Source organism: Pelodiscus sinensis, chromosome 12, assembly GCF_052426305.1.
Source record: "Pelodiscus sinensis isolate ZL-2025 chromosome 12, ASM5242630v1, whole genome shotgun sequence".
NCBI lineage: Eukaryota > Metazoa > Chordata > Testudines > Trionychidae > Pelodiscus > Pelodiscus sinensis.
In genome coordinates this window covers 6,862,699-6,889,023 of record NC_143063.1, presented here as the reverse complement: position 1 = coordinate 6,889,023, position 26,325 = coordinate 6,862,699, and the positions used below count along the sequence as shown (strand labels likewise).

The 26,325-nt window shown below is 41.2% G+C and overlaps 1 protein-coding gene across 2 annotated transcripts in view; it reads right to left on the bottom strand.

Moving 5' to 3' along the window:
* Window positions 1-26,325, bottom strand: part of RSPRY1 (ring finger and SPRY domain containing 1) — a 64,644-nt gene that overhangs the window by 16,222 nt on the left and 22,097 nt on the right. For both annotated transcript variants that reach the window (XM_075940376.2, XM_075940377.2), the window contains 8 exons: window positions 21,807-21,859; window positions 16,480-16,592; window positions 12,460-12,586; window positions 10,717-10,775; window positions 5,266-5,332; window positions 4,433-4,564; window positions 2,471-2,586; window positions 1,512-1,655 (listed from right to left, as the gene is read on the bottom strand). In XM_075940376.2, the coding sequence (XP_075796491.1) occupies window positions 1,512-1,655; window positions 2,471-2,586; window positions 4,433-4,564; window positions 5,266-5,332; window positions 10,717-10,775; window positions 12,460-12,586; window positions 16,480-16,592; window positions 21,807-21,859 (811 nt within the window). The remainder of the gene's footprint in view (window positions 1-1,511; window positions 1,656-2,470; window positions 2,587-4,432; window positions 4,565-5,265; window positions 5,333-10,716; window positions 10,776-12,459; window positions 12,587-16,479; window positions 16,593-21,806; window positions 21,860-26,325) is intronic.

Below are 26,325 nucleotides of genomic sequence, written 5' to 3'. Positions count from 1 at the left end.
CCCCCCCCCAGCAGACCAGGGACACGGGGAGCAGAGCCTCTGAGGCTTTGCTCTGGCAAAGCCTCAGAGGGAGGGACCCCGCCGCGGCTGTGGCTTCAGTCCGGGAGCCTGTGGTCTGCTGGGGATGGTCCCCAGCAGACCACAGGCTCCCGGACTGAAGCCGCAGCCACGGGGGGGGAGGGGGGGGGTCCCTCGCCTCTGAGGCTTTGCCAGAGCAAAGCCTCAGAGGCACGGGGAACCGCCGCTGCTGCCGCTTCAATCTGGGTGCCTGTGGTCTGCTGGGGACCGTCCCCAGCAGACCACAGGCTCCCGGACTGAAGCCACAGCCGCGGGGTGGTCCCTCCCTCTGAGGCTTTGCCAGAGCAAAGCCTCAGAGGCTCTGCTCCCCGTGTCCCTGGCCTGTGGTAGAGCAGGTAGAGCAGGTGGGGCGCTGCCGGTTGGTCCCGCAGCACCGCTCCTTGGCACTACTGGACCAACCCTGCAGCACCCCAGCTGCTCTGTCCCAGGAGTCCTGATTCAGCCGCTGCTGGTCAGTTTCAGCAGCGGCTGAATTAGGACACCTGGGGCAGAGCAGCTGGGGTGCTGCTGGGTTGGTCCAGTAGCGCCGAGGAGCGGCGGCGCTACTAGACCAACCCAGCAGCACCCCAGCTGCTCTGCCCCAGGCATCCCCAAGTCAGCCGCTGCTGAAACTGACCAGTGGCTGACTGCAGGAAGCCCCTACCCCGGGCTTCCTGGAATCAGCCGCTGATCAGTTTCAGCAGCAGCTGACTTGGGGATGCCTGGGGTTCTTAAGTTGAATCTGTATGTAAGTCAGAACTGGCGTCCAGATTCAGCTGCTGTTGAAACTGATCAGTTTCAGCAGTGGCTGAATCTGGATGCCAGTTCCGACTTACATACAGATTCAACTTAAGAACAAACCTACAATCCCTATCTTGTACGTAACCCGGGGACTGCCTGTATTCAACTACCCTGAGGGTAGAGTAACCCAGTTTCATGTAGAGTAGAGGCCCTTATAGTCCAATCATCACATTTGTGGAAATAGAGAAAAAAGTAAAAAACACCTGATGGCTTTTTAACGGCCTCTGTCAAATAAGTGAATGATAGAGTATCAGCTCTTTGCAAGCTCACTTCACAAAAACGCAGCTGGCAGTAACTGACATCCTTATTTGCAGGTGGAGCAGAGACCAAGAGTGGAATGGGTCATAAAAGTTGAATTACCTTCCTACTGCTCCAAATGAGGATTAAGGCATGGGAGAGAAGATAGTTTTGGAGGCAAATGTCACTTCAACACCGTTCATGAATACTAAATTCACTCAGTGTACCAGTGTAAATGTACGGGGAGGGGGGGAGGAAAAAGCGGGAACCTAAGAGAAAGAGGCAGTACATATACAAGTATGGACAATTATTTCAATAGGATGTAAAAAGCCATTTGTATATGCACTAAACAAAACAACCACCACCCTCCCCCCTAAGACTTAGAGTATCAGCTGTGTCACCTCACATGCACTCACATGATTGAGAAATTTGCTGTCTTTGGTGGCCCATCCTATCTGCATCACTCCTGAAGTAATTACTGTGACTTCATAGTACCAAACTCCAGAATCAACACAGAACGTACACCGAACACTTTCAAAAGAGGAGGCATCACACCGAGCCTGAAGAAACAAAGTGGAAAATACATTATTTGTAATTAGTTCCCTGCCTGATAGATATGAGACGTGCCATAAAAGAAAAATTGTAAAAGCATTTAAATTTCAAACACAATGCAACCCCTTTCACAACAGGAATTGCAGTATACTGGATAGAACCTCAGCACAACTGAACCACATTGGACATATATCAGAGAAAAGCAACAGAAGTGATCTGAGGGCTAATGAAACGGATTCAAAGGTTAAAAGCTTTTTTTTTTTTTTTTTTTTTTTTAAAAAGACCAAGTTGTGAACAATCTACAACTATCTCAAAGGTATAAATATCAAAGAAGGGGGGGGGGGGGGGGAAATGTAGTACACTATGAATATAGCATCAGAAATCATGGAAGAAAATTAAGAAAAGGGTGAATTTTCTGATGCTGAGAGATTTTTCTCTATGGAAATGGAATCCCTATTGATTTGGGCTTTTAAGACTAGAAAGGACAACTGGAAAAACAGAACAACAACAACAACAAGTTACCACAGGGAACGGTTCTGCACTACATGGGAGAAGCAGCAGATAGGTCTACAGAGAAAGAAACCCGAGCTTTACAGAAGGGTGATGTTTCACAACGGTCATTTCTCATACTAAAAGCAAGTTAGAGACATTAGAGTCCATTGCCAAAACAGATTGCCCTCACTGGTTTGGTACAGAACTGAGAAATAGACACATGATGATTCTTCGAAGGGTAAAAAAGGAGAAAAAATGTGAATTAAATGGTTATAAATTGTAGCTTTTTTCAAACATAATTCTGCATTGAAATAATAAAATGACATCCTACCTCCAGTCCACGTGGTGAGATCTTAAGGTATTCACTGACATCATTACTATTCAGCATGGCCTTAATATTGGTCAAGTCAACTTTCTCATATGTAAACTGTCTGCCTTCTTTCAAAACTGCAGAAAAATGTATTTAATCAAGTGCTACTGCAGGAACACATCCAATCAAATTATTTCAATACATCGAACAGTTTTAAGAGTTTTATTAAAGCTAATGTTTGAAATAAAGATTGACATGGGACACAGGTTAAGAGAAAAACTCAACATGTGTACATGCAATTCAGTCTTGGCATACTTTAGAGCAACAATGGTATTATGCATACTTGAATGCGATATTATTTATTTACAGTCGCTCCAATACAGGTTAGAACTATATCCAGGAGCAGGGCATCTTGTGTATCGGAAAAGCACTTAAGGGCTAACTGTGCCTCTCAAGGAACCATGAGTAAGCATTAAGGGCATCAGAATACATATCAATATGTGATTTTTTTCAGGATAGAGAAGACAAGACCTTGATGGTTCACATGAGTGGATTCTCAGGCTCTTGTAAACTCAGATTTACTGAGTGGAATTTTTCTATAAGTGGAACGGTGCGAGGAAGACCGAAAACTCAACTGCTGCTGTCAGCTACTGGGCTTGGTTTATGCAGATGAACTGAACCAATTAATGTTGTTTTCCCATTTCTAGTCCTTTCTTCTCCACTTCTGTGATTGCTAGAACCTCAGACACTGCTCCTTCATTAGCTAATCAAATGCTTGCGTTTCAAGGCAAGAAAAAAAAAAAAGCAAGCAAAGCAAGGATCTGCTGGAATCTTTGTAACAGCTTAGGATCAGTGGAGAGAAGAGAAGCTTAACTGTGGGGTTCTCTAGCATGCTGCTCAATGAGGCCTCCTCACATTTGCTTTAACTCAGGGTGGTGCTTGCTCCAGCCCTGAGCGATATTGTTATACTATACACTGAGTTTTGTTAGAAATTCCACCCTGGAAGCCACTCAGAATCAGGGCAGGGAAGACACAGGACACTGGGACTACATAAAACCAGGAGGGCAAGTTGGAGAATAACTACTGTGCTATGCAATGGAAACTGCTCTATACCTTTTCCTCCACATCATTCTCTTCCACACTGAGAGGAATGGAGCAGCATTTAATTCTACAGACTGAGAATCACATATTAACACTAAAAAGTGGCAATTCATCAGACAGAAGTCTGTTTCCGGGAGTGTAATGTACATCAAAGAAACTCATTACAATCTGTTTATTGCCATTTTAATAAAGCACAAGTTGATACTGAGCTTCAGCATATAATAGACAAGCTGCTGCCTGAGGCCAACAAAGTTATTTCATTCTCTTTTTTTCCAGTGGTAGTGAAGCAGAGGGACATACCTTAAACACAGCTGCCAGCCCTGTGAGAACTTTCAGCGAGTCAAAGCTTTGGGCTCACTAATGTAAAGAAGCAGTCCAGGCAAAACAAGATAGAGTATCTCTGTAAACTTTCCTGGTTTCTTAAATTAGTAGAGTCTAGTATGCTCAATAAGGCCCAGGCTGTAATCAGCCCTTGTGTAGATTGTGATATTCTTGGGTATACCAATACCAAGGGCTTTTTGGGACAATCCTGCTTTCCCTCAAAGTCAGAGTACAGTGCAATCTAACTATTGTGAGCTTATTTCTCACGCACACAGAGAAAAAAACATAAAACTCTTTAAGTTTATTTGCACAGATTACATAAGGTGTGTTTTTCCAGAATTCAGGCATACACTAATGCACATGGATCTGTGTATATTATTTCTTTGCGCACTCTGTATTTTTGAACATACAACTATGACCAGACACACAAAATTACTAGTAAATACTACACAAAACATGGTATTTGTGCATTCAACACCGACACACATATTCTCTCCCTCAAAAGAGAGCTGCCCTGCAAAAAAATCCAATAATATAAAATGAATCTGTTTTCATACTTACATAGATTGTCTAAACTCCACTGGGCACAGAATCCAACTTGGCGTTTTAAATAGTCTGGATTATCTGTCCATTTCTCCAACAAAACTAGCTGGTCACTAATACAGGATTCAGAAACTGTCATTTTATTTTCACCTGTAATTTAAAAAGTAAAAGAGTAACACATGTAAAGAAGAAACCATGTGAAAAAATAAAAGGAAAGGCTTTACAAACAGTATAAAAACAGTGAACCCCAGTATTAAACAAAAAATACACACATTCACGTATCTTCTCCTGACAGATTACTAATAGGAAGAGATGTAATACTAAATATTCAGCATTTCACTCTCTTAAGTTATCTGAGAGAATGGCAATTAGCTAGGAAAATAATAAATTGCCGTCTATGAACAGGACAAATTTTTCCAGCCATGGAGAGGTCTTCAAAGGGATCCTACCCCTCGTTCCATCCCCCAAGCCACCTTTGATGGAGAGCAAATTCAATATGGCAATAATCTGAGGGATAGTCGAGGACACCTCGCAGTAGAGAGAGAGAACTGTGTTTCACCCATTATCTCCGAAGGACTTGGGGTCACTACAACAAGGTTAGTTTCTGCCTGCCCCAGAGGATTTAAGCATAATTTTCCCTACAGTGATCCCATTGCCTATCAGGCCAGGTATCATTGTGATCCTTATTGGGCACTAGGCTTAAGCTACGAGTTGGAACTTCAACCGAGTTATTAGGAGTACATGTGTTGGGGCCAGCAGAGAGTAGATGTGATCAGATGAAGGAAATAACCATTCTGGAGTAACATGACCTCCAATGTTTTTACTGCCATAAGTACTAGGCTAATACTTACTTGTTTGTGCAAACTTTTCCAGTGCTATTAGTGCAAAAAGCATTACCGTCGGATGGGACTGGAAATTCTAAAGACAAGAGAGTATTAAATGTATGCCACAGCAGTGTAAGATGTTTCTGTTGGCTTGTCTAATACAATGAAAACATTTTCATAACACTAGCAGCCAGATTACATTTTTAAGACTCTGCACAAGAGAAAGACAGACAGCATGAGCAATAGGAATAGTAGGTGGGAAGTGGACCTTACTAGAAGTATGGAAGGACCTATTTCTCATATTACACCAGTTTTTTTAACCTGTGTAGTCTATTTCAGTGCAATTGCTCCTGATTTACCTTGATGTGACACATTGGAGGACCACTGAATTAAAAGTACATTTTCTAGCCCAAAATTATTAGATTTTTTTTCTGAAAACAAAACAACTCTAATGTTTCTGAATACACCTTTAACCTGCCTTGTTCTAGTCACCAAACATTTTTCAAGAACCTGTCCCCTCCGTTTGGCTAGAAATCATGCAAAAAGCTGTTTTCCACCTGAAACTTCATTTGAAATAATTAAGGTGTAGGCTTTATAAAAAGGAAGACTATGCTCCAGAATAAGCTGTAAGTTTTGAGCCATACAGTATATATTTGATATAGAATTTTAAGATGTCCTTACCAGGTATTGCGTAGGACTTTCAGTATCAATATGTCCTTATGCTAATTAACACAAGTGAAGGAGATGCTAAAAATTATTTACAAGCACTCTGGCACTGAGCCAAGAGAAAGTTTGGCAGACAAAATACTTTATTTCTGAATCAAACAAGCACTTTATTAGGAAGTGAAAGTTTCTACTATGTTAAGCACATGATTTATTTAGCATTCGGTGAATTATTCTAATAGTAAGCACTTATGTAAGAGCTTTTCAAATGAAGAACACATGCTTTTCTTTAAAAAAAAAAAGGATATACTTGCACTCATTCATAGATAGGTAAACTGAGGAGCAGAAGTTAAGTGATTTGCCCCAGGTCACATCAATGAAAGATCTGAACAGCACCTAGATCTCCTGAATCTCTGCCTGGGCCTCTAACAGCAGGGCCCTTCTGCCATGAGAAAAGAGGTTGCCTTTCCCAGAGGTGACAGGAAGCTGAAAGACTGTTAGAACCCTTTGTGGGCCAGCCTTAGAAGAACAGCCTGACATTTTTAAAAAACAACATGTCAAGCTGGTGAAAGATTAAGCAGTATCCACTGTTCACCCAGAAAACAGGCACAGCATGGAGAGTGGCAGGGCAAGATACCGCAGATGAATGGGACAATTGATCTCAACCTGGAGGCGGGGGAAGGAAGGCAAGCAACACTTCTCAGGGATGTCTACTCTACAGCTTCTGCTAGGAGTGAGCCACCCAAAGTGTGCAAACAGACTCACTGGTGGGGCTTGAGCTGGTGTGTAAAAATAGGAGCATGGACATTATGTCTTGTGCTCTCAAGTCCACTCATTGAAACTGCCTAGGCTTCAGTGTCTGAGCCACAATGTCCAGGCTGCTGTTTTTAGCATGCTAGCTCAAGACCATTAGTAATAGTCTGTCTACCTGAGCTGGGAGGCTCGCTCCTAGCTGCATGGTAGACATACCACAAGAATGAAAATTCAGTCTCACCCAGATACAGGCATGTGTATGGGTTTTGGGGGTGGACATCAGCTTCAGAAGAAGACAAAACCAAATTTTACACATAAATCAAATCAAAGGACAATACTTCTCTACTCTTCCAGAATTCTGCCAGGCAAAAAAGTCACAGAAGATGCAGATTTTTATTAAAATCAACTTAACTAGTCAACATATGAAGCAAACAGCCTAGTAAGTTTTTTTTAAAAATGCACTCAGGTACATTTACACTAGCGCAAGTGACAGCATACATTTGGCAAAAATTTTGCATGGGGGAACTGAAAGGAGATCTAATACTGCACTAACTTTCATAACATTCAATGCAGAAAATCCTAAAATACTTATGCTAAGAATGCATTGAACTAAATTAGGTTAAATCTGTATCACCTCACTAGCCTGCTCCTACAGTTTACTCTGCAGGATGAATTTTTCAGGAGCATATTCAGCTATAACTACCAGTCCTAACACCTCCCAGTACCAAAGTTCAAAGAATAGCATATAATTACACATTGCAAGGCTCATCCCCCTCCCATTTAATGCACCTGCATTAGTCCATTAATGCCTGTGGGAGTTAGAAAGGTGACACTACACTTATCCTCCAGCTACATTCAAACACAATTTCATCAATTTTTCCATTAACATATAAATTTAATTTGCAATTAACCAGAACACATGCTGGGGGAAAGGGATTCAAAACTGGTGGGGGAAAACAATTCAAAACTGTCAAGAGCACATCTGGGTATCCGTTCATGGAGCAAAGACTGGTTATTTTAAGTTTGTATTAAAATGGAAAAATACAAAAGTCTATAGTCCCGTAAGGCTGGCATTTATAAAATTAGTAAGGGAATAGATTAATGAACATTTCCAAAGATGCAGTAACAGTACACAAAGATCACTAGAACAATGCACTCATATCAAACTCCTGTCCTTTACACCAGTGTACATTCAGAGAGTAATTGGTTTTCCCATAAGAAAGTTTGTACATGGGCTTCTATTCATAGGTGCTGAATCCATATGTGGTCCAGTGCTGGAGCATCCAGGGGAAAAAAATTAGTGGATGGAGAGCACCCACCAGAGCTTAGCTCCCTGAGTCTCTAGTGCTCTAGGGGCCAGCACTTACCAACTCCTCCCACTCTTTGTCAGCACTTCCAGAGGCTAATTTGTGGCATTCAATCTCTGGGAGGGAGGAGGAGACAGGGACAGGGTGTGCTTGAAGGAGGAGTCAAGGCAGAGGCAGGGTGGGGGAGGAGAGGACGAGCATCCCCTGGCAAAATGATACGTGTCGGTGCCCATGCCTCTGCAATTTTGCAGCTCTACAGCCAATTAAAGGAGCATATGCTGCTCATTTTACGTGATTACTATGAGAACTGGTGTTAAGACACTACTCCTGTAAGGTGGTCAGGTTTTTTAACTTAATGATATTTACATCTCAGCTTCAAATGCACTTTGTGTTCAATGTGTGGCAGCATATTTCCATTTAGCTTACACCGTACACTAAATGCTTATTTTCTCCCCACATGAAATTACCTAATTTCACTTCCAATTTTAGGCTCCAAAGGGATTGGTAACCTAGTTTTGCCCAGAAGACTAGGAAGAAAAATTGTGGACTAGCAAACCAATTTCTGCACAAAATAACAGCATAATGCAAACGAGTGCAATTACAGCATATCCACTAGCACAATGGTGTTGGATACCTGTACAAGTTGAACCTCTCTGGTCTGGCAAAATTCTGTGGTCCGGCATGATTTTAGTTAGCTGGATGTCCACTGATCACTGGCGTGGCCAAGTTTCCTGCAGTCCCATAAAGTTTGTTTACAGCCATTGCCCGATGCCTGTAAATTCTGAGGTCAGGCTTAAAAGGTCTACCTTTGAACTCACTGAACTAGTAATGCAATCTGGTAGGTGATGTGTAAAAGGGAAGTCAAATCCCCCGGAGCCATTGATTCCCCTATAAGAAGCACGTACAACCTATATACATTGCTAATGCTTAGACATATTTGCTATTTGTATAGGAGTGCTGTAAAGGTCAGTGCCTGTCGCAAAAACAACACCTAATAAGGAGACGTTGGTATAGTGGGGAGTGAAACCAGTCTCCTGTTAAGTAACTTGTGGCAGGCTCAGACAGGAAAAAGGGAAGTGTAACTCGCCTATTGTTAAGCAAGTGAATAAATGTAACAAACAACTGCAACCGCAAAGTCTGCAAGTAGGCACTTATTTAGAAAATTAACCTGACCTATAAGACTGCTAAGGTAACCTATCGTGCTAAGGCACATAAACCAGGAAGGATGGTAACCCTATAAAACCCCTTGCTTACGCGATGCTGGGGGTCGGCTTTGCTTTGAACATTGAGTTCCTTAGCCGAACCTTGGTTGCAACCAATAAACTTGAGTTGGACCCAGCCTGAAAGCGAGACTCTCTTCTTGGGGTAAATCAGACTAGCCTCCAAGGGGACGAAACCAGCAATTTATGCAACATAGGTATGTCAGATTGCTCTCTGCACCTCCTTTTCAGTCTTAACTTTACATTTTCTGAACTTGTTTGGCCAGGCCCTTGATGTTCTTTGGATTTGATATAAACATGTTCTGTTCATTTCTGGATACCAAGTCCAAAATCCCTAGGATTGCGCCTTTACTCCAGAGTCACCCATCTTTGGATATAGTGTTCTGCAACTACGATCATTGGTTACTGATCTGAACTAGCAATAAGGTGCATAAACCAGCCTTCTAGCTCAGTGGTTCCCAAGCTTTTTAAGCATGCAGACCCCTTTTCAATCTATTAACATTTCACAGACCCTCTCTCCCTGGGAGAGAAAAAAAAGAAAAAGAAAAGTAAGGATTGGGCCCACCACGGTGGACCCGATTCTTATTTTAAACTTTTCATGGACCCCTTGCAGTACCATTGTGGACACCAGGGGTCTGCAGACTACAGATTGGGAACCACTGTTCTAGCCAAAAAGGCTACGTTCAGACAAAAAGGTTATTGTGGATGGATCTATTTGAAATGTAGGCAATTTTAGCAATAAAGTACATTTGCGTAAACTCTTACTTCTGCAAAGCACAACAGCAATGTTAGAAGGAATAAGATAACGACTTGCAAGATATCACAGGACATTAAAGTACAAGATAAGCATCATCCTTTTCTTTACTACTGATTAATGTTCAACTACATCCCTGACCTCTGAATTCACAGGACAACGAATTCTGTTGAAACAGTTGAAATCTGTTCTTCACTTTCACCAAGTGAATGGATAGACTTGTTATCTAGAAGTACAACATTTTGTACACTGAAACTTCCATAGCACATTCATATCAATGCCAGGGTCTGATCGACACTGAGAAGTTAGGAATAGGAACTCATTTTCTCTACATTCTGTAGAGTGCCAGGCATGTTCTCTGTGCTTCACAAATTCAATAAAATATTTGTGTTCTTTATTTTCACCTCTCTTTTTCATGGTCTCATTTAGCTTTTTTAAAATCCAATCTTTCTATAGCCTGATGTCAGATTATTCAACATCCACTTAAAGCGATCAAAATAAAGAATAAACTTATTAATTTTGATTACTTTTAATTATTATTATTTGGTTTTGTATGTTGAGCTAGTGACCAATTAAAGAGAAACAATGCTGTTATGTAGCGACAAAGATCTCACAATTACAAAAACTCAACTTACTGCACTATGATGCACGCAGTTTCACACAAAGAGGAAAAAAGTTAGCAGCAGCAGTTGCTGAAAAGTAAGAACATTTACCACTTCTGCATACAGATGCTACTAAGAAGCTAGAGCAGCCAAGAATGCTAGTTTGCTTGAATACTTACCAAGCTCTGCAGTAAATATTCCAATATTCCTGGGTTGAGTAAGCATATACTTGCAGGACCTGCAAGAACACTAAGAATGAAATGCATGCATGGGAAATGCAGTATTCTCTTTTCGCATCAATTAAAGTGAACCAAGTTAGGCATTTTGTCACTGACAAAGAGCTTGCATTCACAAAAAGGTAGAAATTAAACTAGTACCGAGGGTCACAATTTTGCAAAAATCACAAGCAAAAGTTGTAATATTGCATGCTTAACTTATGCATGCAGTTATTATGAATGTGCTCATAAATCAGGTATCTGAATGCACACAGAGTCATGCATCTACCTTCCCTTTATAGGCATAAAATACTCATGTGCACATGCCATACCTGTAATTGTGCACTGTTCTAGCTAATCTTCATTATTATAAAAACATGCACCACTGATATCTGGTAACACATATACCTAAGTATCTTTGAAAAAAAAAAAAAAAAAACCACATCAGGCCCCAGTTTACGTAAAGCAAGAAGTTTCACGCATTTGGTATTAATAAATCAAGGTTAAAACTATCAGCTCCCTTGATTGCTGGCACAAAATGAATAATGCCCACAGTACTGACAGCTTGATGCCTAGTCACCCAATCTGTGATTGGCGTTGTGGCAACTGACCAATTAAAAGTGTCCTGGAATACTATCTGCTTAATGTAGTGTGGGAGAAAGAAGGGCATTGTTTCATAAAAATGAATCAACTGTGACAAATTAGTATACACATATAAGCACAATTATAAAACAGCATTGACCCTATTTCTGAATTTCTAGAGAAGCATCTGTTTTCACCTAACCAAATGGAAATGGTCAATTAATGAAGATCTTATTTGGACCCTTGGAATCAAGGGGATGGCAAGAAGAAACTAATGGTTGTATTTCAAATATCTGCATTGAAAGTCACTGTTTATGTAGGACCTACACAAAAATGTTTTATGCTCTTTAATGCTGCCTCTGAAGCAATAATTAAATTCTATTTTAAAAACTGTGCTATCTAAACAGTGGGGCACAAGTCAAGAATTTTAAAAAGACATGTTAATTTCAAGCACCCCTAAAGAAAAAAAAAAGTTGACAAATGGGGCTACAATCAGCAGGGAATGGAAACTTCACTTGCAGCTTCAAGCAAAGCATTATAAATAAATGGGGAAGAGACCTATGAAAACAACAGTTACTTTTAAAAAAGAAATACTCACTGTGCTTTTACATTATGTAACTGAAGAGCATTTGCTTCAGATAACTACAACAAAACAACATTTGTCTGTGGTGGGAAGAACATCCATCATTATGTCTTCCCTGCCATGCATTCCCTTAAATAAAAAATAATTTGCTCTTTATTCAGTAGGCAAAATGATAACAATGTTTCCAGAAATTCTCTCATCAACTTAGGGTATAAAAGTGTTAACATCATCAAGACTTTGGTGTCAGGAAATTTTATATTGCAGATACTTGAAATAAAATACAAGTGTGGATTGAGGTTTTATTTAGTAAATCAAATATTGAGGGAGTTCAGTGTAGTAAAATCCAAATTCGGAGCCAAGCTATTGCTGGTTACTGATGATTAAGTCTTAACACTTTGATCAAGTAGTAGACTTGGTCAGAGCTGGCAGGTAAGATCTTGCAAAACATGACCCCAGTTCTACAGAGTCTGCTCTGAATGTTGCTATGCTGTGGCACAACGGAAAACTCAAAGATAAGCTTTCAGTCTGCTCTCTCTGCTTACCTGCTAGTTTTTCAGCCAAACAGCCCAGTACTGCAGTTGTGTTACGATGTTTGGCAGGGTGACAGGAATCCTGGCAGGCAACAGCTCCATTTAAATTTAATATTTCAGTTAATTTCTGCAATGCATCCTAAAACAAAGTCAGAATGCTACTTAACACTATAGAAATTACAGAATGCATTTTTTTCCTCAGTTATTCAATACAACTCAATGATTCTGCTTCAATATCAGTGCTAACAGGATAATATTATAGATATCAAGGTGATAATCTGTTTTAACAACAGATAAGAAGCTTAACTTACCCTGAAGTTACATTAATCTACTGATTACTGTCAAATGAGCCAAGTATGTCTGCTTGCTCAAAAATGAGGCGATGCCAACTGCATCAGAAATACTGTATTGACATTTCCTTAACTAAAATGGATCAGTAAGACAGATGGCACAAACCAGGGAGGACTGCCAACAAAATGGTTTAGTCTGTTCCAAATATCCTGATACTATTTTTTAAAATGTTGTTGCTAACTCTAAAACCACATCCTCCCCCTCTCCCATACTCACCTTGCTAGTCTTTTAGATAAGCACAAAAGACAGAAAGAAACTTTGCTTGTGCCTTAGCTTCCTCTAGCTATTAATGGAGGATTAAATTCAGAGTAAATCTACAATAATTCCTATCAATTTCAATGGAGTCAATCTCAAGTCAGAATAGAAAATATCCACAGATGAGTCCAAACTGCATCTCAACCCCTAACTTTTAGGAAAGTTTCAGCTGAACTAATTCAGAGCCAGCTTCATAGTTTAATTAAAACAAAACAACTTCAATGTGGAGTGTTGTTTATCAGCAGGGTATTTGGACAAGATGCTTGTAATTTAGTTTATGAAGTCTTATGTTTATACACACTGGGTCAGATTCTGATCTAGATTTAAACCAGTGCAATATGCAAAAAACCTGATCTTTAAATGGAGTTTACAAGAAAATATAATTGTGTTCCCAAAAGAACAGCCACAATCAAAACTAACAGATAGAGCTGACAAATTTTAAAAAGCATAGAGAAAAAAAGAATAACCAGCAAGAACTACGCAGGGAACTTGAAATGGAAAAGTACAATTAAAGTTAGAATAAGGATGTCAGTCTCAGTGCCAGAAAGAGTTCATGGCAAAACAGAGATTTTAAAAGGCCTTTAAAGCAGTATATGGCAAATCTTGGGAGGTGCTGTTGCCCTCAATCAATGTTAGTGAAACTACAGTACAAGAGTCACAAACACCAAAGTTACAGACTGACCCACCAACCAGCCAACTCTTTTGTAACATAAGTGTGAGATCAGGCTGCTGCAGAGACATACAAAAAACAGTGCAAATACTGTACAGTGTTAAATATAAACTACTCAAAATAAGAAACAAATATTTGATGAGGTAAGCAAACTGCTTGGCTACGTCTAGACTGGCATGATTTTCCGCAAGTGCTTTTAACGGAAAAGTTTTCCATTAAAAGCATTTGCGAAAAAGAGAGTCTAGATGGGCACGGATGCTTTTCCGCAAAAGCACTTTTCCACAAAAGGACTTCTGCCCAAACGGGAGCAGCATAATATTTCCTCAAGAAGCACTGATTTCTTACATGAGATCATCAGTGTTCTTGCGGAGATTCAAGCGGCCCGTGTAGACAGCTGGCAAGTTTTTCCACAAAAGCAGATGCTTTTGCAGAAAAACTTGCCAGTCTAGACATAGCCTTTCTGTCCTTGTTACATTTAAATTAAGATAGTTTAAAAGAATCATGTTTTTTCTGCACAATAAAGTTTCAAAGCTGTATTAGGTCAACATTCAGTTGTAAACTTTTGTAGGAAATAGGGATGTCAAAATGTAGTCGACTACACGATGAATCTTGTCAACTACACACACTGCCCCTGCTTGCTGACTCTGTATCAGAGTTAGCAAGAGGGGAGGGAGGGAGTGGGAGCTGGTGCCTGTGAGGAGCTGGCTTTAAGCCGGCTCCCCATGAGCACCAGATCTGCCTAGCCTCCCCACCCTTATGCTTCTGCTAATAGAAGCAGCAGTGAAGAGGGTGAAGGGAGCAGGCTGGAGCTGATAGGAGTGGGAAGCTGGCTTTCAAGCAGGCTCCACAGACCCGCCTGCCCCAGGGGGCAGCGCGATTAAAAACGTTGGTTCCCGCCAGTGCCAATACTAGCTCCACAGTGCTGCCTACCTTCCCCACTCCCATGCTGCTGCCTCTAACAGAGGTTAGCAGCATGGGAGGGGGGAGGACAGGGGAGTCTGCCATGAAGCAGCCTCGGTCTGTGGCAGCCCAGGATCACCATGGACAGCGGCCCCTCTTTCATGAGGTTACATGATTAATCAATTACATGATATATAACATCCCTAGTAAGATACACCATACTATTTGGCTCAGCGTTACAAACAACCTCCATTCCCAAAGTGGCTGTAACTCAGGTTCTAATATTAACTGTTTTGACAATGTTTTTAAAATTCTGCTCCACAGAGTTTACATTGTTGCAAACACATATACAAAGACAGAAATTAAACATAAACAAGATTATATGAACTCCAACATAGGGGACAGAGGGATCTCCCAAGGGTAAGAAGATAGCTTATTCTCTAGATCCCACTCAGGCTAGCTTTTTGAAAACTGAATGCCTAAAAACTAAATGTGCTTGAAAAAAAAAAAAAAATCACATGATTTAGAAGTCCTGACCGTGGCATTTTATACCTCTGAAAATCAAGCCACTAGTTTAGGTGTTTAGAATCAGGCTTCCACATTTCAAAGATTTGTTATTACTTTTTTGAGGATGCTAACAACAAGGCTATCAGTGCCAATGGTATGCTTGTTTTTATGATTGGAACTGGCTGAGATCTCATCTTATTTCAGTCTTCCTGGCACTGACTGTATGGTTAACTTTGTCTCTATTAACTTGGACTAACTGGAACCACTAACCAAGGAAGAAAGAGGCTCCTTATACAGTTACAGTTTTAGAGCCATTCTTGAGCCATGAGCTACTCAATTTATAATTTTGAGAGCAAATGAATTAGATACTTCCCAATCTCTCAACCTGTGGCAATATAGAATAAAAATACAAGTTAGCACAGTATCAAGTGTAGTAGTAATGGAAGTTGCAGCAATGATTTAAAAGGCCTTTAAAATAACATATGCCAAATCATGTGAGGTGCTGTGTGCCCTGTACACCCACTAAATTCAATGGAGTTTGAGGCTGCTGAGTATCTTGCAGGATTGGGACCTAATAACCACCACTTCTCTGTTTTGAAAACGCCAAAAGCTAAATGACAATTTATCCAGTTATAAACACACACCTGACCATTTAAAGAGTGCATCAAACTCAAAAGCTTTTTTAAAAGTTACAGTATTGATCCATTTATAGCTAAAATGTGCAAGCTAAGGGGGGGGGGGAAGCTGTATCTTACACATAGATATGTAATGGGTGTATTCAACACTGACACTAGGTTTCAAATGTGGAGAGTAGGTGAGAAGGAGTTGAATGTGCACTCACTGGGCATATGCAGTAAGTAACACATATCAAAAGAGCAGAAATAGAGCACAGTGGCAAAAGCAACTAACAAAATAAGCCTTCCTACTCTTCCCCCAAATACAAACTATTTTTCACTCTCCTCTCAGCATTTTTCCTTGAAAACTTTCTACCATCAGTTAGGGATATGAATAGTTAGTCGTAAGCATCACCCTTGCTGGATGACGATTACAGGTTACGATTAAGTGGCAGGGGCTGCACTTCAGCCCTGCCCGAGTGGCCCCTGCCCCAGTTTAAAACAGTTAAACATAACGTTTAACCCATTAATGGATTAAACGGGATTTTACATCCCTACCATCAATAGCCCACTGAATTCCAGATCCTCACTAGTTACCCTACTTATCTATTTTTACTAGCCAACTAACACCTAGGATAAATTACATCAATGGTGGAAACAGCTCAGACTTTCCTGGGAGTGGCAACCACACCAGGCTGGAGTTTGGTGACAGAACACATGCATTATTTAACTTACTTTTGTTGGCAATGGACACTCATCCAGTAGTAATGTTATCACAGCTGGTCCCAATGGATCTTCTAATGGAATAACTCTAATTAAAGATTGGACAACTTCCAGCCAGCCTTCATCTGTCAACCATAAAACAGAAGCAATGCTCAGAAAATGGTATTGTTATTTAGAAGTGTTCAGAATATGCTGGTCGATATAAAATCAAAATTCAGTGGCATTTTTAAAAAAAGTTACCCTAGTGAACTCATCTGAATTCGGGATGGGAATGACTAGTCAACTATCCAGTAAGCAAATGCTTATTGGACAGTCAGAAAGGGGCAGCCAGGGCAGGGGGGGGGGGGGGGAGGGGGGGGAGGGGGAGAGAAGAAGAGAGGTGAAGGGGAGAAGTAGAGGGGATACTTCAAAGAAGCAGTGCTGCATGGAGCCTGGGGCCAGCTCAGGTGTCCCCAGGCTGCACACAGCGTTTCAAAGCAGCAGTGCCATGTAGAGCCCAGGATCAGTTGGGGAGTGCTCCGCTGACTCAGGGCTCTGTGCGGTGCTGCTGCTTTGAAACACCATGGGGATCACAGGGCCAGCAGGGGACTGGCCCCAAGGCTGTTACTACACTTCAAAGGCACAGGCGCCCTTATATCAGCAACAACCCTACTCTGAATATCACATTTTGATGGGGAATAAAGGAGCAGTTAATAATGCATACTGTAAATCTATGGACTTTTCATTTGTGATATGCTGAAGGCTTTTACTTGGGAGAGGATGTACATTTCTACAATTGCCAGGGTAATGCTAGACAAAACATTTTAAAATGTTCGGGAAACAAGAACTAGCAGTTGGCAGAATGAATATGTTATTGAAATTGGCTTCAGAATAAGTAACAAATGAGCACTTTCAGTATATTTTTGGTATGGTGCTCTGGGAGTTAAGCAAGCAATGCCATACTTAATGCCATGCTTCAGACCAAGTTCAGCACTGCTTACTCCTGGTGAAATCACACTGACAACCATGGGATTGCAGTTCTGATTTTGACTTTTCATTGTTGCTTATGAAAAGCCTTTTCAGAAATTCTCACCAATTCATTTATGTGACCCAAGACTTCCAATTAAGGTGAGCCAAGTTAAATACTAAAAAATAAATTAAAAGAATTATTTACAAAAAAAGCAAGTGTTAAACACAAAGTAACAAAAATATTGTCAATGGAAGATTTGGACATGCAAGAAATAAGGGTTGGGCCCATCATTTTTCCAGAAGCAAAGAATATAAAAGATTATGTGGGGTTTTTTCTGAAAGGTTAAAACCCACCCACCAAAACTGAAGGGCAAGTGTGTGTGGAACTCCCACACGATCCAGTCAGTATCCTGATGAAAATACCACTGACATTTTATGTTGCCTACAGGACATATTTTGCTCACCAACGAAAGCTTAATGACTGTCTGAAGAAGTTAAGAATTTCCTCAATTACCTGTATACAAATTAAGGGCATGCTCAATCATACATTTATTGTGTGGCATGCTAGGGTATAAACCAGTGTTTCTTAAACTATGTTCCGTGGCACACCGGTGTACTGTGAGGCAGTCGGAGGTGTGCAGTGGAGAACAACAGAATTAAAAATGGCCAACCTTAAAGGGGCAGGTGACCTTTTTTTTGCTCAATAACTGTCCCCCGACCCTTTTTGCTCAACAAAAAAAATCCATGGTATTCCTCATAAAGAAAATGGTTTGGTGTTCCTCGGTCTTAAAAAGTTTAAGAAACACTGGTGTAAACCAATGCGCCACACAGTAACTGCCTACTCTATGTGAATGAAGAAAGCTTCCTAGAGTGCTTTGACATATGCACATTTACACACCAGTTTGCCATGCAGCAGGTGTGTGTGTAGACGTGTTCAGATATGCTGAGCACAATTCTCAGCTCTTTGTGCACACTAGCCTCCAGCCAAGTTGATGGGTGTTTTGGATCCACAAAGAATATAGTACCGGGTTTACTGTTGTACAATCTTTGCACCCTCTCTACATCAGCTGTTCCCAACCCATTTTATAACGCGAGTTGGCAAACCCATTCACAAACTTATGGCAGACCCGTAACATTGTATTTGCAGATTTGCATATCCATTATGCAAATAACAAATATGCAATTAAAATGTGACCAGTACACCTCTAGCAGTTTGTCACACCTCCCTCGCACCGACTGCAGGGTTGCAGCCACATCCTGATGTACTGCAGGGCCCATGACTCTACCTCCTCTGGGCAGTTTTTTCTCTGCCCCTCCCCGCTCCCAACTTCCCTTCTGCCCTCAAGGCTCAGCTCCAGCAGCTGCCAGGCTACTACTCTTCCTGGGTCTGCGAGGCTCTGGCTTGGACCTCCTACCCCTGCCATCACTTTTTGTTTTCTGAAGCTGAAGAGGGGGGGAAGGCTGTCACAGCAGCTATCACTCCCTTCCCTTCACAGGAGCGACGCCACTGTACAGATGCTGAGGGAGAAAGCCTGGAGATGTGTGGAGACAAGGCTGAGACTACACAGCATGTGGGTTAGGAAAGCCAATGTGCAGCAACCTGCAGAGCCACCTGTTTGGGCCATGCACAAGAGAGGGTGGGGGATCCCCAGTGCCCAGGCTCCCTTGCAGGTGCACTGGAGGAAGGAAGGGGAAAAGAGAAGCTACAACCAGACCTGCCTTGCAGCTCACAGCCACATTCTTCTCCCGAGCCCTGCCCCCAGAGCATAGAATCATAGGGCTGGAAAAGGCCTCAGAAGGTCATCAAGGACCAATCCCAACTAAATCGACCCAGCCAGGGCTTTGTCAAGCCAACACTAAAAATCTCTAGGGATGGAGACTCCACTACTTCCCTAGGTAACCCATTCCAGTGCTTCACCACTCTCCTAGTGAAATAGTTTTTCCTAATATCCAACCTGGACCTCTCCCACCACAACTTGAGACCATCGCTCCTTATTCTGCCATCTGTCACCACAGAAAACAGCCTTTCTCCATCCTCTTTGGAAGCTCCCTTCAGGAAGTTGAAGGCTTCTATTAAATCCCCCCTCACACTTCACTTCTGCAGACTAAACAGACCCAACTCCCTCAGCCGCTCCTCATAGGTCATATGCTCCAGCCCTCTAATCATTTTGGTTGCCTTCCGCTGGACCCTCTCCAATGCATCCACATCCTTTTTGTAGTGGGAGGCCCAGAACTGGACACAATACTCCAGATGTGGCCTTACCAGGGCCAAATAAAGGGGAATAATGACATCTCTGGATCTGCTGGCAATGCTCCTCTTAATGCAACTTAATATGTCATTAGCCTTCCTGGCTACAAGGGCACACTGTTGACTCATATCCAGCTTCTCATCCATTGTAATCCCCAGGTCCTTTTCTGCAGAACTACTACTTAGCTGGTTGGTCCCCAGTCTGTAACAATGCTTGGGATTCTTCCGTCCTGAGATTCTTCCGTCCCAAGTGCAGAACTCTGCACTTGTCCTTGTTGAACCTCATCAGATTTCTTGTGGCCCAATCCTCCAATTTGTCTAAGTCACTCTGGACCTATTTCTGACCTCAACCATATCTACCTCTCCCCCTAGCTTAGTGTCATCTGCAAACTTGCTGAAGGTGCAATCCATCCCCGCATCCAGGTCATTAATAAAGATATTGAACAAAACTGGTCCTAGAACAGAACCTTGGGGCACTCCGCTAGAAACTGACCGCCATCCTGACATCGAGCCATTGATCACTACCCACTGGGCCCGGCCTTCTAGCCAGCTTTCTATCCATCTTACCGTTCATTTATCCAATCCATATTCCCTTAACTTGCTGGCAAGAATATTGTGGGAGACTGTATCAAAAGCCTTGCTAAAGTCAAGGTATATCACATCCACTGACTTTCCCATGTCCACAGAGCCAGTTACCTCATCATAGAAGCTCATCAGATTGGTCAGGCACGACTTGCCCTTTTTGAATCCATGCTGACTATTCCTAATCACTTTCCTCTCTCCCAAGTGCCTCAAAATGGATTCCTTAAGGATCCCTTCCATGATTTTTCCAGGAACCGAGGTAAGACTGACTGGCCTATAGTTCCCTGGATCGTCCTTCTTCCCTTTTTGGAAGATGGGCACAACATTTGCCTTTTTCCAATCATCCGGGATCTCCCCCGATCTCCACGACTTTTCAAAGATAAGGGCCAAAGGCTCCTCAATGACATTTGCCAACTCCCTCAGTACCCTCGGATGCATTAAGTCCGGACCCATGTATTTGTGTACGTTTATCTTTTCTAAATAGTTCCTAACCTGTTCTTTACCCACCAAGGGCTGTCCATCTTCATCCCATCTTGCGTCACTTAGTGCATTAGTCTGGGAGCCGACGTTGTCCGTGAATACAGAGGCAAAGCATTGAGTATTTCAGCTTTCCCCACATCATCTGTCACTAGGTTACCTTCTTCATCCACTAGGGGCCCCACACCCTCTCTGATCACCTTCTTCTTGTTAACATGCCTGTAGAAACCTTTCTTGTTATCCTTCACATCCTTTGCCAGTCACAATTCCATTTGCACTTTCGCCTTCCTGATAACCCACCGGCATTCTCGAGCTATACATTTAAACTCCTCCCTGGTCATTTGTCCAAGTTTCCACTTTTTGTAAGCTTCCTTTTTGTGCTTAAGTTCACAAAAGATTTCCCCTGTAAGCCAATCCGGTCTCCTACCACGTTTGCCTCTCTTGCTATTCATCGGGATGGTTTCTTTCTGTGCCTTCAGTAAGGCTTGAACAGCTGGTTCAAGATCTGCATGAACAGCTGGTTTCAGCTGCTGTGGCAGCTGCCACAGCCCAGAAGCCAGCAGTTTGCAGACCGGTGGTTGGGAACCACTGCTCTCTATGACAGGAATAGATTCTATGCCAGCAGCAGCTCAGCATCTAGAGAGTATGTTCATGGACTGGGTGAGGGCAAGGCCATTAGATCAGAGAGTGCAGACTGAATAGCAGCAAACCCGTATGTGGAGGGGAAGGATTGCTGTCACTATTCAAGTACAGAGACTAGAAGTGTGACCAAAGGGCTACCAACGTCCCATACAAAAGTGATGTGTGCCTCATTGTATAAAGCCTGTTAATTGAGTTTGTAGCTGTCAGCTGGCCAATTTTGCACAGCTTAGTAAAATTTAACACAATTAGAAAGTGCATCTTCTACAGGGAGGTCAATAAAATTATGAAGAAGTACAGATATAAAATTATAAAAATACTAACACATATTGCTAGAATTACAGGACATAACATGTAATGCAGCCATATATTTCTCTTTAGAAGAAAGGTATTTCTTTGCCTCTGGCAGTTTGCAACCAAAATACCGAACAAAATGTGTTAATACCTGTTTCTGCCATTTCATGTAATGTTATCATTGAATAAGGAGGTTCCTGGTCACTGAAAGACAAATGTTACATTGGTCAAAGTTGCTGTACCACTATAACCACATACTTAGAATTAAGTTCAATGAAAAGAGGCATGTACTGGATTAATTTTTTGGAAAAAAGAAAGAAGTTATACACACTGTAAACTTTTAATGTTCTATTTGCATCTGAAATACAGCTGCGTAGTGCTTTGTACTCAGGCTAAAAGTTACCTTTTGCATCTCCAGAATAGCTGATAAACAAGATACACAGTGATCTGCATCCCCAGGTTTGAGATCTAGAGCCCCTAAAGATTAAAACTATACATTGTAAAGTGTTCCTGAAAGCATACAGTCTGAGGGTACGTCTAGACTACATGCCTCTGTCGCCAGAGGCATGTAGATTAGGCTACCAGACATAGGAAAATGAAGCGGCATTTTAAATAATCGCCGCTTCATTTAAATTTACATGGCTGCCGCGCTGAGCCGACAAACAGCTGATCAGCTGTTTGTTGGCTCAGCGCGATAGTCTGGACACGCGGGTGTCGACATCAAAGGTATTTGTCGACCACCCAGGTAAACCTCATCCCAGGAGGCATACCTGGGTGGTCGACAAATACCTTTGATGTCGACACCCGCGCGTCCAGACTATCGCGCTGAGCCAACAAACAGCTGATCAGCTGTTTGTCGGCTCAGCGCGGCAGCCATGTAAATTTAAATGAAGCGGCGATTATTTAAATCGCCGCTTCATTTTCCTATGTCTGGTAGCCTAATCTACATGCCTCTGGCGACAGAGGCATGTAGTCTAGACGTACCCAGAGATACTGTACTTCAGAGGGCACAAACTAAATGAAGAACAGATTAGGGGAAAAAGACAATTTATTTTAACTTTTTTTCAGAAAATTTCTACTGAAAAAAAGGGGAAGCCTAGAAGGCAAACAATACAATTTCTCTTCAGCCTACTATCAAGGACAGCAGATAATAGACCTGTGGGGGGGGGTTGAGTGTGAGTGTGAGAACTTTTAAGCCCATCTTCCTTTTCTCCCTTCCCCATCTAGCAAATGAAACTAACATGCAGAAGAATAATTTAAGGATAGAAATAGAAAAGTCTAACAATACAAGTTACTGAAATACTGTAAACAAAAAATAAAACTTTGGACTCATGGAAAAGAAAGTGAGGTAATGAATGCAGAACTCAAAAGATATGATAGATGCCTCTGATTCATCTGTTCTAGTGAAACACCACAGGATTTATAGATTTATCAAACAGACTTAGAACCAGCATTGAAGAATGAGGCTCATACAACAGTAGAAAGTTAGGAACCGGTGAAAGGACATTTCAAAAGAAGGAAGTCTAGACAAGCTGGAAGGAAACTGCCAGCCTGAGATACAGCAAAGATATCTAAAAGCAATATGGTATTAAATGAAAATTGTTGTCCCCCCCGTCCCCTTCCTAGAAGTTAACATTTTTTTAGATAAGTCATCATCATCAGGATTTTGAGTGCATCACAGTCTAGATCATGGGTTCCCAAACTTGGTGGTACGCCCCCGAGGGAGGGAGGGGGCGTGAGGCGACCCAGTCTCCCCCCCTGACAAGAAGGAGCCCAGTCCATCCTGGGGCAGACTTCAAAATGGCCGCCTTAAAAGGGCAATGCCTGCTCTGCTCTTAAAAAGCCCCCTTCTCCCCCCCCCCAACAAGTTTTGCTGCTATTTTTTTTTTGGGGGGGGGAGGGAAAGGTGTGAGGGTTTCTAAAAAATCAAAAAGGGGGCGTGATGCTGAAAAGTTTGGGAACCACTGGTCTAGATCTCAGGCAGCATTACATAAAGTTTCACATTGGAGGTTAAGGATAGAGTTTTGCACAGGAAAATAAAGTGACAAGATGCAGGTAAAGTGCCCTAAAATGAAGATTAGATAAAAATGAGTATTCAAAATGTTATTAAAGGAATCAGAGAGACTGATGATGAAATCCCAACTTTATTCTACTCACAAACAACTATATTCAATTGCAAATTTTACTCCAGTACCAGTACTCCTCACACAATGGGAGCTGCACCCACATAAAGTAGCTGCATTTTTGTGCGGATGCTCTCTGACAATACTTCATACAGAAGTATTGTATGAAGCAATACAAAGTATTGTAAGATAGCGATTATCTCCTCATGCTTCACAGTTGTTACTTGTGCAAGGTTAAAGAGGGAATCTGGGGCAATGCCGTTCTAGTAACAAAGCAATTCCTTACCCCCTGTCCTGCGCTTAAGCTATCCAAATTTACTACATGGTGTGTGAACTGACATCAAACACAGTTGCATTAAAAATAATAAAAAGGACGATTTTAAAAGGGTGCAGCTAGCATATCTTTAAAAAAAAAAACCCCACAGAAGGTGGTTTGAATAACTTCTGAAGAATTGCAGTATAAAATTTTCAGAGGGGTAGCTGATTTAGTCTATAACAGGAAAAACTTAAACAAACAAACAAACAAACAAACAAACAAACAAACCGAAGACAAGTAGCATCTTAAAGACTAACAAAACATGTAGATGGTATCATGAGCTTTCGTAGGTAAAGCCTACTTCTTCAGATGACAGGAGTGTTAGAAGTCCAGATTCAAGAATAAATAAGGGAAGGGGGGAAGGTGGGGGGGAAGAGGAAGAAAAGGAGGGGAGCTTGGATCTTGATTTCTCTCCCTCCCCCCCGCCTTCTCTCCCCTCCCTCCTTCCCTTATTTATTCTTGGATTTGGTCTTCTAACACTCCTGTCATCTGAAGAAGTGGGCTGTGCCCACAAAAGCTCATACCACCATCTATATGTTTTGTTAGTCTTACTAATCTATTGTTGCTTAAGTATAAAATTTAATAGTAGTAGATTTCTAAATAAAAATAAGTGGTGAAGTTGATTCTTTTCTTACAAGAAAAGCCAGCATTTCCTGTTGAATATTTTAAGTACAAATTTCTATAAAAATATTAGTATGGTGCCATTTTTAAAGCAAATCTGACCCAACTGCTTACACACAAAACCTTAAAATCATCTTGAAAAGAAAGAAGGTGAGGATCACTAATGGAAAAAGTGGGTCTATATTGACAAGAGAATTAACCTCAAAAGAAAAGAAAAAGACAAAGATAGAAGGTTCAGAGAAGTAAAATGCAAAAGTAAGTGAGGAAAAAAAAATAGAAAAAATTAGGCTCTGCAGGCTTTCTGATTCTGTTTTCTGGGCTAGTTTACAATGCGCATTGAAAGACTTAATGTGTAAACATCAGAAAATGTATGCATCAAGTCATTTTAGTGCCATTAGTTCCCTCACTATGTGCAACTTTTTGCTCATTATCTTTTTATTCCATTCCTTAATAATTCTAAGGGCTCCTTAGACACTTTTCCACATCTATCTTCCCTGCAGCCTAATACTTTTTCTTGAGCATGTATACAGTCTCAAAGTCTATTACTGTGCTGTTTTCACACAGTAGAGATGCAGTCAGCAGAGGAAGTGGGTTTTTCCTTCCATGATGTTCTTTCAATTTACATTAACAGAAAAAATACAGTTCTAGCATTTTAGAATTATTTTTCCTTGTCTGTACCAGACATTTTAATTTTCCAAACACTGTTCCCTTCACCATAAATTCTTCCCCATGATTGGGTTGGAAAAAAAATTATGAACGCATTTATTTGTGTAACCACTGCACAACTATGCTTTTACATTCTTCATTCTCATGTAGACAGGAGGTAAAACTCTGGCATTTTTGTAGCTATCCCAAGGGGGAGGGGAAGGTAACTTTTTATGGCATATTTTTTGAGAGAATGTTGGATTTTATTTCAAAAGCTAACATTAAAAATCTGCAGGAGAATATCCATTGTGAATCATGATATAATAAAGGTAAATGATAAGTGGAATAATTAAATTGCCCACTTAAGTGAACTGAAATTACTTTAAGATAAAATAAGTCTCTTCAGAATTACCTAAAAAAAAAAAACCAAAACCAAATATCCTGAAATGTTACTAAAAACACAAAAAGCTAAACAATTTAAAAAAATCTACATTTACTCTGACAGGATTTGAATATTTCTGAACAGAGGATGCTTGCATCTGGTTCACAGGTGGCTATTCAGATCTGTTCTACTTTTATGTATGCTACTTAGCTTAGATTTGTACTTGTTCCTCTTATCTCAACTTGATAGAAATTGGCCAACTTCACTGTTTCCTGTTAAGTTTCATTTTCAGATTCTCAAATAAAAGTTACATTCTGAGTTGGAGACACCACAGGGGAAAGTTTCTGTTTCTGCAGTCTCATTGTTATACAGAACCTTCTATTCCATTGCATTATTTTTAATTCAGCAGAAGTGCTTCTATTGGTCTCGATAGGACACTATCAGCTTGAAGTCTCATCCAAAGGTTCCCTATCTTTTCCACAGATATGGTACATAAATTATTTTCTAATGAACAGTGATTACATGACATCTTTAAGGCAACCACAGCAACTGATTATATGGAAGACATTAAGAAAATAAAATG